This window comes from Theileria equi (genome assembly GCF_000342415.1).
Source record: "Theileria equi strain WA chromosome 2 map unlocalized gcontig_1105316255037, whole genome shotgun sequence".
Lineage (NCBI taxonomy): Eukaryota > Apicomplexa > Aconoidasida > Piroplasmida > Theileriidae > Theileria > Theileria equi.
In genome coordinates this window covers 1,112,648-1,124,947 of record NW_004668230.1, presented here as the reverse complement: position 1 = coordinate 1,124,947, position 12,300 = coordinate 1,112,648, and the positions used below count along the sequence as shown (strand labels likewise).

At 41.0% G+C, this 12,300-nt stretch overlaps 4 protein-coding genes across 4 annotated transcripts, besides 1 other annotated feature; 2 read left to right on the top strand and 2 right to left on the bottom strand.

Annotated features, from left to right (window-relative positions):
• On the top strand, positions 1-1,935 carry BEWA_039680 (flavodoxin domain containing protein; the record flags this gene model as incomplete). Its single annotated transcript, XM_004833325.1, has 1 exon — positions 1-1,935. One exon carries the CDS (start codon positions 1-3, stop codon positions 1,933-1,935), a length of 1,935 nt encoding a protein of 644 aa, XP_004833382.1.
• Positions 1,936-1,993: 58 nt separating this feature from the next.
• BEWA_039670 (cysteine protease) lies at positions 1,994-3,414 on the bottom strand (the record flags this gene model as incomplete). Its single annotated transcript, XM_004833324.1, has 1 exon — positions 1,994-3,414. The coding sequence occupies one exon, from the start codon at positions 3,412-3,414 to the stop codon at positions 2,098-2,100; it is 1,317 nt and encodes a 438-aa protein (XP_004833381.1). The 3' UTR covers positions 1,994-2,097.
• A 1,667-nt stretch (positions 3,415-5,081) lies between these two features.
• BEWA_039660 (hypothetical protein) lies at positions 5,082-5,833 on the bottom strand. Its single transcript, XM_004833323.1, has one exon. The coding sequence runs from the start codon at positions 5,746-5,748 to the stop codon at positions 5,377-5,379; it is 372 nt and encodes a 123-aa protein (XP_004833380.1). The 5' UTR covers positions 5,749-5,833; the 3' UTR covers positions 5,082-5,376.
• Positions 5,687-5,730: a sequence feature (CT-rich).
• A 5,159-nt stretch (positions 5,834-10,992) lies between the features above and the next one.
• BEWA_039650 (signal peptide containing protein) lies at positions 10,993-12,150 on the top strand (the record flags this gene model as incomplete). The annotated part of the gene is made up of 1 exon (XM_004833322.1): positions 10,993-12,150. One exon carries the CDS (start codon positions 10,993-10,995, stop codon positions 12,148-12,150), a length of 1,158 nt encoding a protein of 385 aa, XP_004833379.1.
• Between the last annotated feature and the right edge of the window lie 150 nt (positions 12,151-12,300).

Sequence of the window (12,300 nt, the reverse complement as noted above, 5' to 3'; positions counted from 1 at the left end):
ATGAGGGTATCGATAATATATGCGACGGAGACAGGGGCTTCAGAGGTCGCCGCCTTTGAGACATACCTCTTTTTTTACAAACGGGGACTCTCGGTGGATGTTTATAATGCAAGTTCCATTTCACTATTGACACTCTTTTCCTATGACTACACGATATTCTTCATTCCAACAGCGGCATTTGGTGAGTTCCCTCGCGGTATCTCTCACGTTGTGGAGGCCATAATTGCGGTGAAACATGTGCCAATTTCTTACACAATCTTTGGACTAGGTGACAGCAGATATCCACTCTACAATTATGCAGCGAGGAAGTTTCAAACATTGCTCAACTCTGTTGGTGCCACTCTCTTTTTTCCAGTGGCTCTTGGAGATGATCAGCACCCGATGGGATACGATGGCGAACTTGTAGTATGGAGACAGGATTTGCTTTCGCATCTTGACCCTTCTGCTCCTACTGTGGACCGGAGATGTTCATACACTTTCCCATACGCTGTAAGGTATGTGCAAGGGGTAGTGGATTCTGAAAAGGTAGAGTTTGCGGCAAAATCTGGAACTATAAAAGGAAACAGGGTCATGACCTCGGAAACACACTTTATGGACGTTCATAGTGTATGGGTACAGGGGGAGTTTGAGACTGGAGATGTTTGTTGCATTTATCCAGAGGATAATAGCGCAAGAAAAATGCTACAAGGGCTAAACTTTGATCCAGACATGTACATAGTATTGACAAAGTCCTCTCTATTGAATACGTTTTTTGGCGACTCCATTGATACAATATCAAGTATAAGGAGCAAACCTAGTGGATGGACGATGCAGCTTTTCTATAGAGCACCTTGGATAATGGGACCACGTGAATTTATGCATCTACCAAAAATACAACCTGTGCTCCCATCAGTTACAACATCCCTCCCACTAGGAGTCCCAATTACTCTCTTGGAGCTCTTCACAAAGTATTTGTGTTTGTCAAATACTTGCACGCAATTTCAAATGCAGGTGATGTCGTTTTATACAAATGATAAGCTCCACAAGAGCAAACTTTTGGAAATGTCTCAGGATTCGGTACAGGGTATACTTGAATACTATCGATACTGTAAAAGGGAAAGAAGGAGCCTCTTTGAGGTTCTCTATGATTTCTCCTCTGTATCTATTCCATTGGATGTCTTAATAAATATCGCAACTCCAATGTATCCGAGGTTATACTCTATTGCATCTAGCAGGGAATGTGGTCTGTCTCGTCCACTCATCTCTTTATTTCCCCTCCCATCTATCCATAGAATCCTCTTTGACCACCTAGTCAAATATGGCAAAGATATAGAGGCAGGATTCGAACTAATCGTGGCCAAGACAAAGTATGATACGCCTTCTGGGAGGGTAGCAGATGGCTTATGCTCCAACTACTTAGCAAACCTGAGGGTAGGCAGCAGCATCAGCTACACCCTTTTGCGCTCCCAATACTCATCTCTTTTAGACATTTCAAGGCCAGTGCTATTTATATGCACAGGAACAGGGATATCGGCATGCAAACCATATATGGAGGCCAGAGCTGTAAAATTTACAAGCATGCAACAAAAAACTGGAGTACTCTCCAAGGTAAAAGATTTAGCATTCCTCGGATTTAGGAGGCCGAATCAGGACAATTTGTATGCCGATGTTTCATTGGTCCAAGGCAGATGCAAAGTTCATTATGTTTTTTCAAGAAGTACTGGTAAAAAGTACTATGTCCAAGACGCACTATTGCGAGAAGCAAAGGATGTCTGCAAGGTCATTCTATCAGGTGTCGTAATGATTAGCGGGAGATCGCATCCAATGCCCGCAAGCGTACTGGATGCATTCCGTGCAATTCTAATGCAAGAAGCGAATTTCGGCCAGGTAGCCGCAGACAAATTTATCTACTGCAGCCTCAAGGAAAAGAAGATTATAGTCGATACTTGGGGATAAGGGTAGTTTTGTGAAGCTATTTAATATTCTTACAGTTGCACTACTCATTAGCCTACTTTTACATATCTGCTTTACGATTCCAGGGTTTTAAAGTCCTCTCTAACTCCTAGGTAAACTATAAACTTTGCATATTCACAAATGTTCATGCATACGAGTTACGCTTTATTTCCTGAGCACTGGTCTGAAACCAAGCTCAAGAATGCCGCACTTGTCAGTGCCTTCATTAGTACGTTCGAATCTGAAGAAACCGTTCTCTCCCCAGTCTGGTCCCCAGGAGTTCTTGAGGATCCAGAAGCGCTTGCCAGTTTCTTCATCATAACCTTCGCCAACCAATAAAACAGCATGGTTTGAAGCCTCACCGCATGGTCCAGTATAAATACCACTCTTATATGAAGAAAACTCCTCAGAGACTGCAATGTATACAGTAGTTGGAGAAACAGAAAGTGAGTTTTGGAGAATGTCCAAGCCACTGAAAGGGATGTAGCCATCAACAAAAACTCTATTGTACAGAGAAGTGGTGCATACTTCATCAAAAGCATGATAGGGAATGTCCTTGGTGTGTGCAATACCATTGGTTAGAATGTACTCCAATGCCTTGTCACAGAATCCACCTTTACAACCGTTGCTGTATGGTTCGCAATTGACCAATTCTTGCTCACTCAAGTCAAGGGCTTGACCCTTTTTGAGCAAGTACAAACTTTCAACAGATCCAACAGCGGCAAAGGCCCAGCAGGAACCACAGTGGCTCTGGTCCTTAACTGGAGAAACACCACCGCAGCGTCTCCAATCAACGTTCTCACCGTCAAGAGAGACGTGTTCCCCAACCTCGATACCTTTAGCAATCCTGAGCTTATCCATATGGTACAGGTCTGAGAATTCGACGGGAGCAACAGGGCGGATATCCTTCTTGAGACCTTCGAGAGGGATGGGAGGAAACAAGCGTGCAAACTCCTCCTTGGTCATATCACTGAATTTGTTGATGGTCCTTTCGTAAGACTCTTCGCCAGTCTGGGCCTTTACGGCGTTGTAGTTGTTACGGAAGGCCAAGAAACGAACACGGCGCTCATCGGCGTCGGCGTGTTCGCGGGAGTAGAACTTGTTGAATTCGTCGAATTCCATCAAGGCTTCAAGCTCAGCAACATGGTCAGCACTAATGTAGCCGTTTCTGAACAAGTCAGTCAACTCCTCAACATGAGAAGCACGTTCTTTAGGTTCGGTGAGAGCAAACTTTTCGTCCAAGAATTGAGTGAGATTTTCCTTGAACGCGACAACGGCCCTGTGGCGAGCAACAAAAACGCCGGTGAGAGTAGAGGCCAAGACAAGCACAATGAATGAGACGGCTGAGAGAAAGATCACGTTGCGTCTCTTGGAGAATAGACGGCGGAAGAGATAGGTCCGCTCCTCAGCAACTTCGACGTCGCCATCAACGCGGTTCTCCATCAACCTCTCGTTGGGACCAGTAGAAACGACAGCCACCATCTTGACGAATTAGTCGAGCAAAACTAAAAAATTTCGAACCTGAGAACCTTTACTAGACGGCGATCCCCAAACTCTTTGTCAACTACGATAGACCTCTATCAAATAGGATAGAAGGGAAAATTTTTTACAAAAGGAAGAATTAGAACACGAAGTGGCGGTCAGAAGGACCTCAAGTTTAATTTCAACTGGACTCTCGCGTCCACTGTCCGTACACCACACGTAAGAGGAAAAGAGACACTTTTCCTCGAGTTATTGGCTGCAAGGAGACGATATTTTAGCCAAGAAGTATGCGTTCTCCTGGCGAAATTAGGGACTAGAGGCGCAGCCTACGGCAGAAGGAGCGCTCCTGACTCTATGAGGAAAAATAACGAGAACCAGGGCCTCCCAGACCAGATTCCTAACATTAAGGAATTTATACTACGCTATTTAATCCTAAATTATCAAGAAAACTGGCTATATTCTCCAGGAAACAGTTGTCTATTGGCGCCGAGGGTGAATAGCTGCATTAATTTCATATTTTGCATTAGTTCAAGGTGAATGCGGATCATTAGTCCATGATGAATAATCCCTAGCTGGAAAATCGTCAAAAAGGATAGTTTATACCTTGTCTTTTAGCATATATTTGACCCGGGACATAGGCGCAGGTGCGTTATTGGATGCTCTAGTGAATATTATGGACAAAGACACTAATTTGTGTTATAAAAGGTTTTTTAACTCTAACGGAGTCCCTAGAACGTTCACGAGGCTCCCGTCTACTCCATATAGACTTTGGCCATTCTTGCCGGAGACTGTTGACTACGACATGTGTGCATTTTGTGACTGAAGATGGTACCCTGATGTGCATAATGATATTCCTTCTGCTCGGAATGACTTATAAATGAGCCCAAAAAAAGTGCAATATCCCGAGGGAATGCTGCTGCTATTAGCACTCATTCCTTGATGTTCAGGAATGGAAACACTTGCAAATTGCTTTAATCTGTAACGATAAGCTAGTTGGAAGAGTAGAAATGGTGTGAACCGGCCAAAGGAAAACTCAGCTGAATGGGATAATGAACACTCTTATGACCCATGGAACACGATCTATGGGATAGCATCACAACCATTGATTTACTCATTTCTCAATCTTCTGGACACTAGAGTGCTAGTACAAGTTAATGCAAAAAACAGAGACCTTGCAAGCGCCCAAACATGACCACTTGCTTAGCACTCTGGGATGAATCACACAAATGTAGACCAGCTACCCATTCCGGTGTCTGTAAAACTACCATCTCTAGTCTTTAAACACCAAAAATGTGACAGAAAAGATGATGAAGTGAAATGCCAAAAGGAACAGCTCCATTGAGGCAAAACTGCATGCTTAGCCAAAAACTCTGGCATATCCATACTAATTAACCAAGAATTGATAATATCAAAAATAGAGTGAAATATCCCGGAATAAATGCAGAGAATGCCATTGGTGTGTGTACACACCATTCCTCCCTATCCAGCGTTCGTTACTCAGCGGCTCTGGGACAATTCTAAGGCGCATGATTAGACTCCCTAAACTTTACATTCTCGAATAACCCAGAATAAGCCAAAAAAGAGGGAGGAAGAACGGTTTTGGAGCAGAAGGTTGAGGATTCATGCACACACAACCTTCTTTCTCACCCCTTACGGACTAAACATACATGTAACATTGAACCAGCAATTTCCATCATGTTTTTGGTAAATTTAAGCCTGTAATCGTACTTGTAATATATGAATTAACTTCTCTAAATCTTCATTCCTGGACCCCATGAACTTTGAGTTATCGTTTCTTCCTCCGGCTTTCTAGGACTTTGGAGGGATGAGAATCACAGTAGTCATTTCCTCTATATTTTTGCACTTGCTCTGTAGTCAGAGTGTAGTCGCAGTTGTTGCTGCACCCGCGGCCTCCGAGCTTGTGCTGGATCTCGCGCAGGTCGATTCAAACATCACAGTAGATCAAGGAGAAGAAGATGGAGTAAAGTACAAGTCATTCATCCCAAAGGGGAGTAGATTCTTCATCAAAGTTACGGAAGAAGAAAATGAAATCTGGCAAGCACCCAAAGAGGTCAAATGTATAACTGTCGATTTATACCACAAAGGAGAAGTTGTTCTTCTCCGCTTGCAACTCAGGCAAGGAGCAGATCGTGAAAACCTCCACTTCAGCAAAGCCTCTGGAGAGTGGAAGGGCATCTCTGAGAACGAATTTGATGATAAGCTGGAAGAAATTAGCCAGGAAGAAAATGGACAAGAACAAGATGATGGTAATGAAGAGGATGAGGAAGAAGAAGAGGATGAGGAAGAAGAAGAGGATGGCATAGATGAGCTCATTTTAGACGGACTAGCTCAGCTTCCAGAAGTTCCAGTTGATCTAACCGCAGAGAGTGCAAATGATTACGAGCAAAATTCCCATGTAAAAGGGGAACATCTAGACCATCCGATAGAAGATGATGAGGACGAGGAATTATCTCTTGAAGAAAGATTAGCTAATCTTCTAAATACAAAACCAGCCAAAGACGAAAATGTGGAAAGTAAAGTAGGCGCTGTAAAATCAGAGAATTCTACTTTAGAAAATCTGCATGCACCTCTGGAACCCGGCAAAGAGGTGTTGCATCAGACGAATAGAGACCAAAAAAGTGATATGGAGCCACGAGCAAAGCCTCGGGCTTCCAATGAGGAAAATGTTGTATTAGATATTTCTGATCGTAATCCACCCAAGGTGACACGTACCGATACTCAAACGGGTGATATAAATTCAACAATGTTCTTCCCAGAGGAAAATACTTCAATATTCCGTTTGGTAGATTCCGGAGCTCTTATTTGGGAGGAACATGGGTCAGTATGCATCGAGGTTTATTTATTCTCCAGACAAGGATTTTTTCCCATAATGAATGTTTATACAAAGTCCGGGGAAAACCACGCATGTACATCTTTGGAAAAAGTTGGTACTGAATGGAAAAGGATTGATAAGGATACTTTTGCGAAAAAATACAGAGCACTAAAGACTAACAATAATACTCCTGAATCCCCGAAACATGGATCCATGGGGAACTCCATACAAGTCCCTACTACGCATGTGGAAGCAGCTTTGCCTAGCCTCCATAGCCCTAGTATTGACCCGAATGAGAATTTTGTTAGAACCCCCGCAGAGGCCCCTGTGGAAGAACCGTACCACGAACCTCTTGAGGCTGTAAAAGCGAACCATAAACTTGCAAAGACAGAGCTAGAACCTGGATCAGAAGAAATGATGTTGGTTAAACCAAAAGAGGTAAAAAGGGAAAAACAAAAGGTTAAACAGACGAGTGAGACACTTGACCTAGTAGAACAAAATAGCGCTGCAGCACAAATTTACGAAACGGTTGAAGATGGGATAATTCATAGATCCTATTTTCCCAAGGATAAACCTTTCACAAAGATCTTGGACTCTTCTAAATCAGTGTGGAGTTCTAAAGATGGTAAAGTGGCAACCTTGGCATATACTTATTCCAAGACAGGACATACCACAATTCTCTCCGTCTGTGTCGGTGGTCAATATAAATGCTACAGAAAGACTGGTGCTGGTTGGAAGAGTATCACAGAGCAAGAGTTTAATGCAAGGTATAAAGATATGAAAGAAAAGGACCTAGAGTCCATTGGAGAGTACTCAGAGGAACAAATTGTAGAAACTCCAAAAGAAACTGTAGCTAAAGAAGAAGCTCCGAAGGAAGTAGAGCCTCCATCACCAGTAACTGTGGACCTTTCTGGTGTAAATGATTCAAAGATACTTTTAAACCAAACTACAGTTGATGCCACTGTTAACACATCATACATACCAGAGGGTGATCATTATATAACCAAGGTACAAGATGGCCCATATGAAGTTTGGGCAGCAGATGGAGAAGAGAAATGTACTCTTCTTTACCGCAAGGATGAAGGTGGTCTTAGCAAACTTTCTCTTCAAGTGAAGAATGATAAAGGTTATGATATGAAAGTCTTTGAGAAGAGGGCAAATAAGTGGGAAGGAGTAGACATTGCGCCTAAAGTTATAATACCTTCAATACTCAACTACAAGGCCGACATAACTGACATGGAAACCGCGGATAGTGAGGATGATTCTTCACTGGAAAATGATACACAGACGTCATCTACCGTCAACACAAGCGAGCAAGCGGCTACTATACCTAGAAATGCTCTACTTCAATCTGTAAAAGAAACTACAGGAACTCAAGAACAGAAGTCTGTACCTGTAAAGAAAGTAACTATTCCAAAACCAACTGTACCAGTCCGTATGGATATCAGTGAAATAGATGATCAAACCACTGATGTAACAAAAGATTTAGTAAATGGAATCCACTATAAATCATTCATTCCCAAGGGAAGCTTTTACTATGATAGAGTTGTTGATGATAGCGTTACACTGTGGATAGGAACTGAGGAAGAGAAATGCACTCTTGTAAACTACAAAATCAGGGGCCATTTAAAGCTCTTAACTCTACAAGTTAAGAACGGTAATGAGACCATTTTCTACCATTTTGAGAATAGAGATGGGATTTGGAGGCGTCTTAGTTCATCTCAGTTTAATCTAATGCTTAATGCCCTAACAACTGAAGCTGATAGAGACTACAAACTTGATCTTGCCAACGTCAACAAGAATAAGGTGCTCGTGGATAAAATGATGAATCATGATGTGTTCCATTTCACCTACTACCCAAACGGTTGTACCAATATTGCTTCCATAGTAGAGGGTCGTGATAGCGTTTGGGCTGCGAATCAAAACGAGGTATTGAAATGTTGCCACGGATGTTCCAAGGACGGTTCCTCTCTCATACACTTGCATATAGAAAAGTTTGGTGATGAAATACACAAGTACTTTGAGAGGACCGGAAACGGCTGGAAAGAGATTGATGAAAACGGCTTTAGAGTTAAGCAAATCAATTTACATCTACGGAATGGAGTTGCAAATCTGAGAAATAATGTACCTAGTTCTCCGACAATTTTTGACATACAAAATCCCGACAGTTTGATATGTAAGACCTTTGAATGTTCATTTGGAGGTGTTGAAACATTTTTATGTGTCCCATTTTGGGGTTTGAAGATGATAAAATCTGGTCCTACCATAATTTGGACATCGAAGGAAGCTAAGTGCATATTATTAAGAGTCCACCATAAATCCAATATTATGGAAATGGTTCATTTGACCATAGAATGCGACTATCAGATTTCGGAGGAGTCATTCAAGAGAAAGGACGGAAACAACTGGAGCAAAGTTAGTAACTACTACAAGGAGGTTAAAAAGATGTCCATACCTATTGATCTTATTACCGGGTTTGTACTCGATCTTAGAGATGCAGAACATACAGAAGAATGCGACGTGTTTACGGCCAACATGTTTGGAATGGATACGTTTATTTTTGTCCCAAAACCAGGATTTTATACAACCAGAGTTACTTATGGTAATATACAACTTTATGAATCTGACCAGAGTAAGCGTGAAAGGGTTAATGTTGCCTATATACATCATTACAGTTCAAGTATTCTCATAATTACGATTGTAATTGAAAATAAGGATAACTTGACGGAATACTACTTTTTAAAGGAAGGAGGTGTTATTTACAACTTGGGAAGAAACAGGTATCTAGAAAGGTTACAAAAAATGCGAAATAGAAGACTGTTGTACAATTATCAAACCTTTGATCTTACATCACCAGATTCAAGCTGTGAAGTTATTGATACATTTGTAGACTGTATACCGGCAAAGTTAATAATTCCAGCATTCAACACTTTTGTAAACAGAATCGTCTATGAAGGAGATATTATCTGGGAAGCCAGTAAAGGTGGTGAAATGTGCACATCTGCTGTGGTCTATCTCAGGGGAACTCATCCGGCGCTTTTAAATGTTACGAGTGTTGGTCCAGAGGGACTAGAGGATGCCTATTATAAGAAAGACAACGTGTGGTCAAAATGCACATCACAGATTGGTGAGGAGTTCAGAAGGCTCAGAACACTTGGAGGTTACATGGAAAACGTTGATTTAGATATTTCTATATATGAGGGAACCCCTAGGTGCCAAGTAATTGATATGGAAATACATCAACATCCAATGGTACTCTTCTTCCCAAAGGATAACTTTCTTGTAAAGAATATAAAATATGCCAAACATCACTTATGGAGAGGGGATGCTAAAGAAGATGAAGAGGAAAGGGCGATCATTGTGAGACTTCACCTAAAGAATGGTACACCATATCTCCTTTATGTGCTCTCCAGAGACAAGTCTAACACCTTTAGAAATTATCACTATGAAAGAATAAATGGAAGATGGGAAGAAATAGTAAAGGATGTATTTAAAGAGAAGGTCGTAAACTTATAAAGGATGAAATATAATTTCAGCATGGAGTCCATGCTCAATGCAGTTTGTATAGAGTGAGATTTACACACTATAAATGTTTTAATTTAGTCTGAATCTGTGATGAACTCTCACAATTCACAAATCCATGCTGATAAATTGTAGTGTTTAAGGTATTTGCTTGGCTAGTCTATGGTGATACAATTCGCATGTACTCAAAGGATATCTAGGAAACAAAAGGTATAGGTAGTGGTAGGTCATTTTTAGTTCAACAAAACATTCGGAATGGTTTATACTGAGGCAAGTAAGTCTTTATCTAGACGCATATTTTCCGTACAGACAAGGATGTGGTCTCTAAAAATGGCATAAGAGTCGAACACTCAAGTCTCTTTCATATATAACTCTATGTTGGCGTTATAATGACCCGTTGCTTGTCCCTATAACAAACCAGTCGTTATTCAGGTAAGGCTTATACTTTTGCTAGAGTAAGGCCATTCCCGACCAATTATTAACAACTTCACAAATGTACACACTTTAAGAATACTAGGTGTTTTAGTAGGACTAGAATATAGGCTTGTAGGCTGGAACTCTGAGTTTATAAAGATGAATGTATTTGGCATGAGAAGCATAAATTTTTGGGGAAATGCACGTACATACGAAATAATTGTGCATATATCATGATAGAGTGCCTATATACTCGTAATAGATCGGTACATTGGTGTGATAATAAAGTAAACGTGGTATATCTTCCATTCCCGGCAGGATACAAAAAGACCCATATTCAGGCATCTTACAGCCTATAATTTAGCCCTGCATTTTTTTTGGATCAAGATTTGCTGTAAATGCATAAGCACAAATTTGGATCTATAACATTATGAACTTGAGAATCTTCCTTACAGCAAAGAATAACCTACATTCTCGGTTCCAAACCACCGTATAGACAACCTTCTTTAATCATATTAACCATCACATTCTCTGGTTATACTAGAATATGTGCATATACATGGAATCCTTATGAATAATACTTGGATCCTATATGCTTATTCATCGCGGAAATGGCCAACTGTGGAGTGTGAGGTGATATCACTCGAGCCTATAGATTCCTCATGTTTACAAGTTACAAGGAAAATGTCAATGGATAGTTGTTTTGAAAGGAAGGAAGAGAATTGGATGGATAAATCTTCTTCTACCCCATTCGAGCATTTGTCTATTATTCCTATTCCCTCTGAATTACAGAACGTATCAATCATAAGATGAGGGTTTATGCGGTGTTCGATCTCCTCGTACTTTTTGCGATTTATTCTTGCCACTGTTTTGACTGCTTTGGGTTGTTCTCGTGCTTCAGTTCATGCTGTGGCTCAAGTAAGGAAGATAAAGGCAATGTAACAGTAGAAGTATATGCTCCTGCAAACAACCAAGCTATTCAAGATCTTACTACCGCTGTTCCTGCTCCCAGAAAATCTCCTTCTGAACCTCCAACTCCTGCAGATAATCCTGAACAAAAAGAGGAAGAAAGACATGAAGAGGAGGTACCCGAAGAGAAACCAAAAGAAGATACTAAACCTGAATCATCTGTTCCTCAGCTTACTACTACTCCCGTTACTCTAGATCTTGCCAAACCGGATTCCAACAGTATATTGGTGCGGGATGAAAGTAACAAGGAAATAACAAAAAAGAGATTTACTTCCAAGACAGATTATCATATATCCTCTGTTGTTGATGGTGATAAGGAGCTATGGGAGGGTGGACATGTAAAGGCTAGTTCCTCTGTCTTATCATCTAAAGATGATATCCATTTGCTCTTTCTGGAAACTGATAATAATGGCAATATTTTCCCAGAGTTTTTCGAGAAAAGTGGTGAGGAGTGGACTGAGATTGATATAGACGAATTCCTGAAAAAACAAAATGAGATGAGGGCGCCGGCGCAAAAAGTTGGACAACAAAAAGCATCGACTATAGTAGAGACACTCAGAGACCCTCTCACAATTGACATTGCCAAGATTGATGAAGAAACGGTGCTGACATCACCGGACGTCCTGAGTGGCATTAAACGTGATGTATATGTTCCTAAAGGTAGCTACTACTTTAACAAGATTGTGGACGATACAAAGACGGTTTGGGAAGCTGGAAATGGTGAAAAGTGTTGGCTCATTTACGATTGCTCTAGGGAAAATTTTAATAGGCTCCTGCATATTAATGTCAAACAGCCAAGTGGTATATCAAAGGAGGTCCATTTTGAAAAGAACAATGATCGCTGGTCACATATAACTAGGGAGGAATTTAGTACCAAGTACAATGGAATGAGGGACACATCAAAGGACTCCAAAATAGCTGCCATAAAGGCTTCATCTCAGAACAAGCAAACGGGAAACCTTTCAGGTACTCAGGGGAACTCTACAGAAGATGGCTGAGACAAACATCCTATAACGTACCACATCAATTCAAACAAATGTTTGATCACTAATGCAGAAGAATTTTGACTTATACCAACTATAAATGTAGTTCTGGAGATTAAACCTCTAGATGTTATCCATCTGTAAATGGATTTTGGACTAATTTTT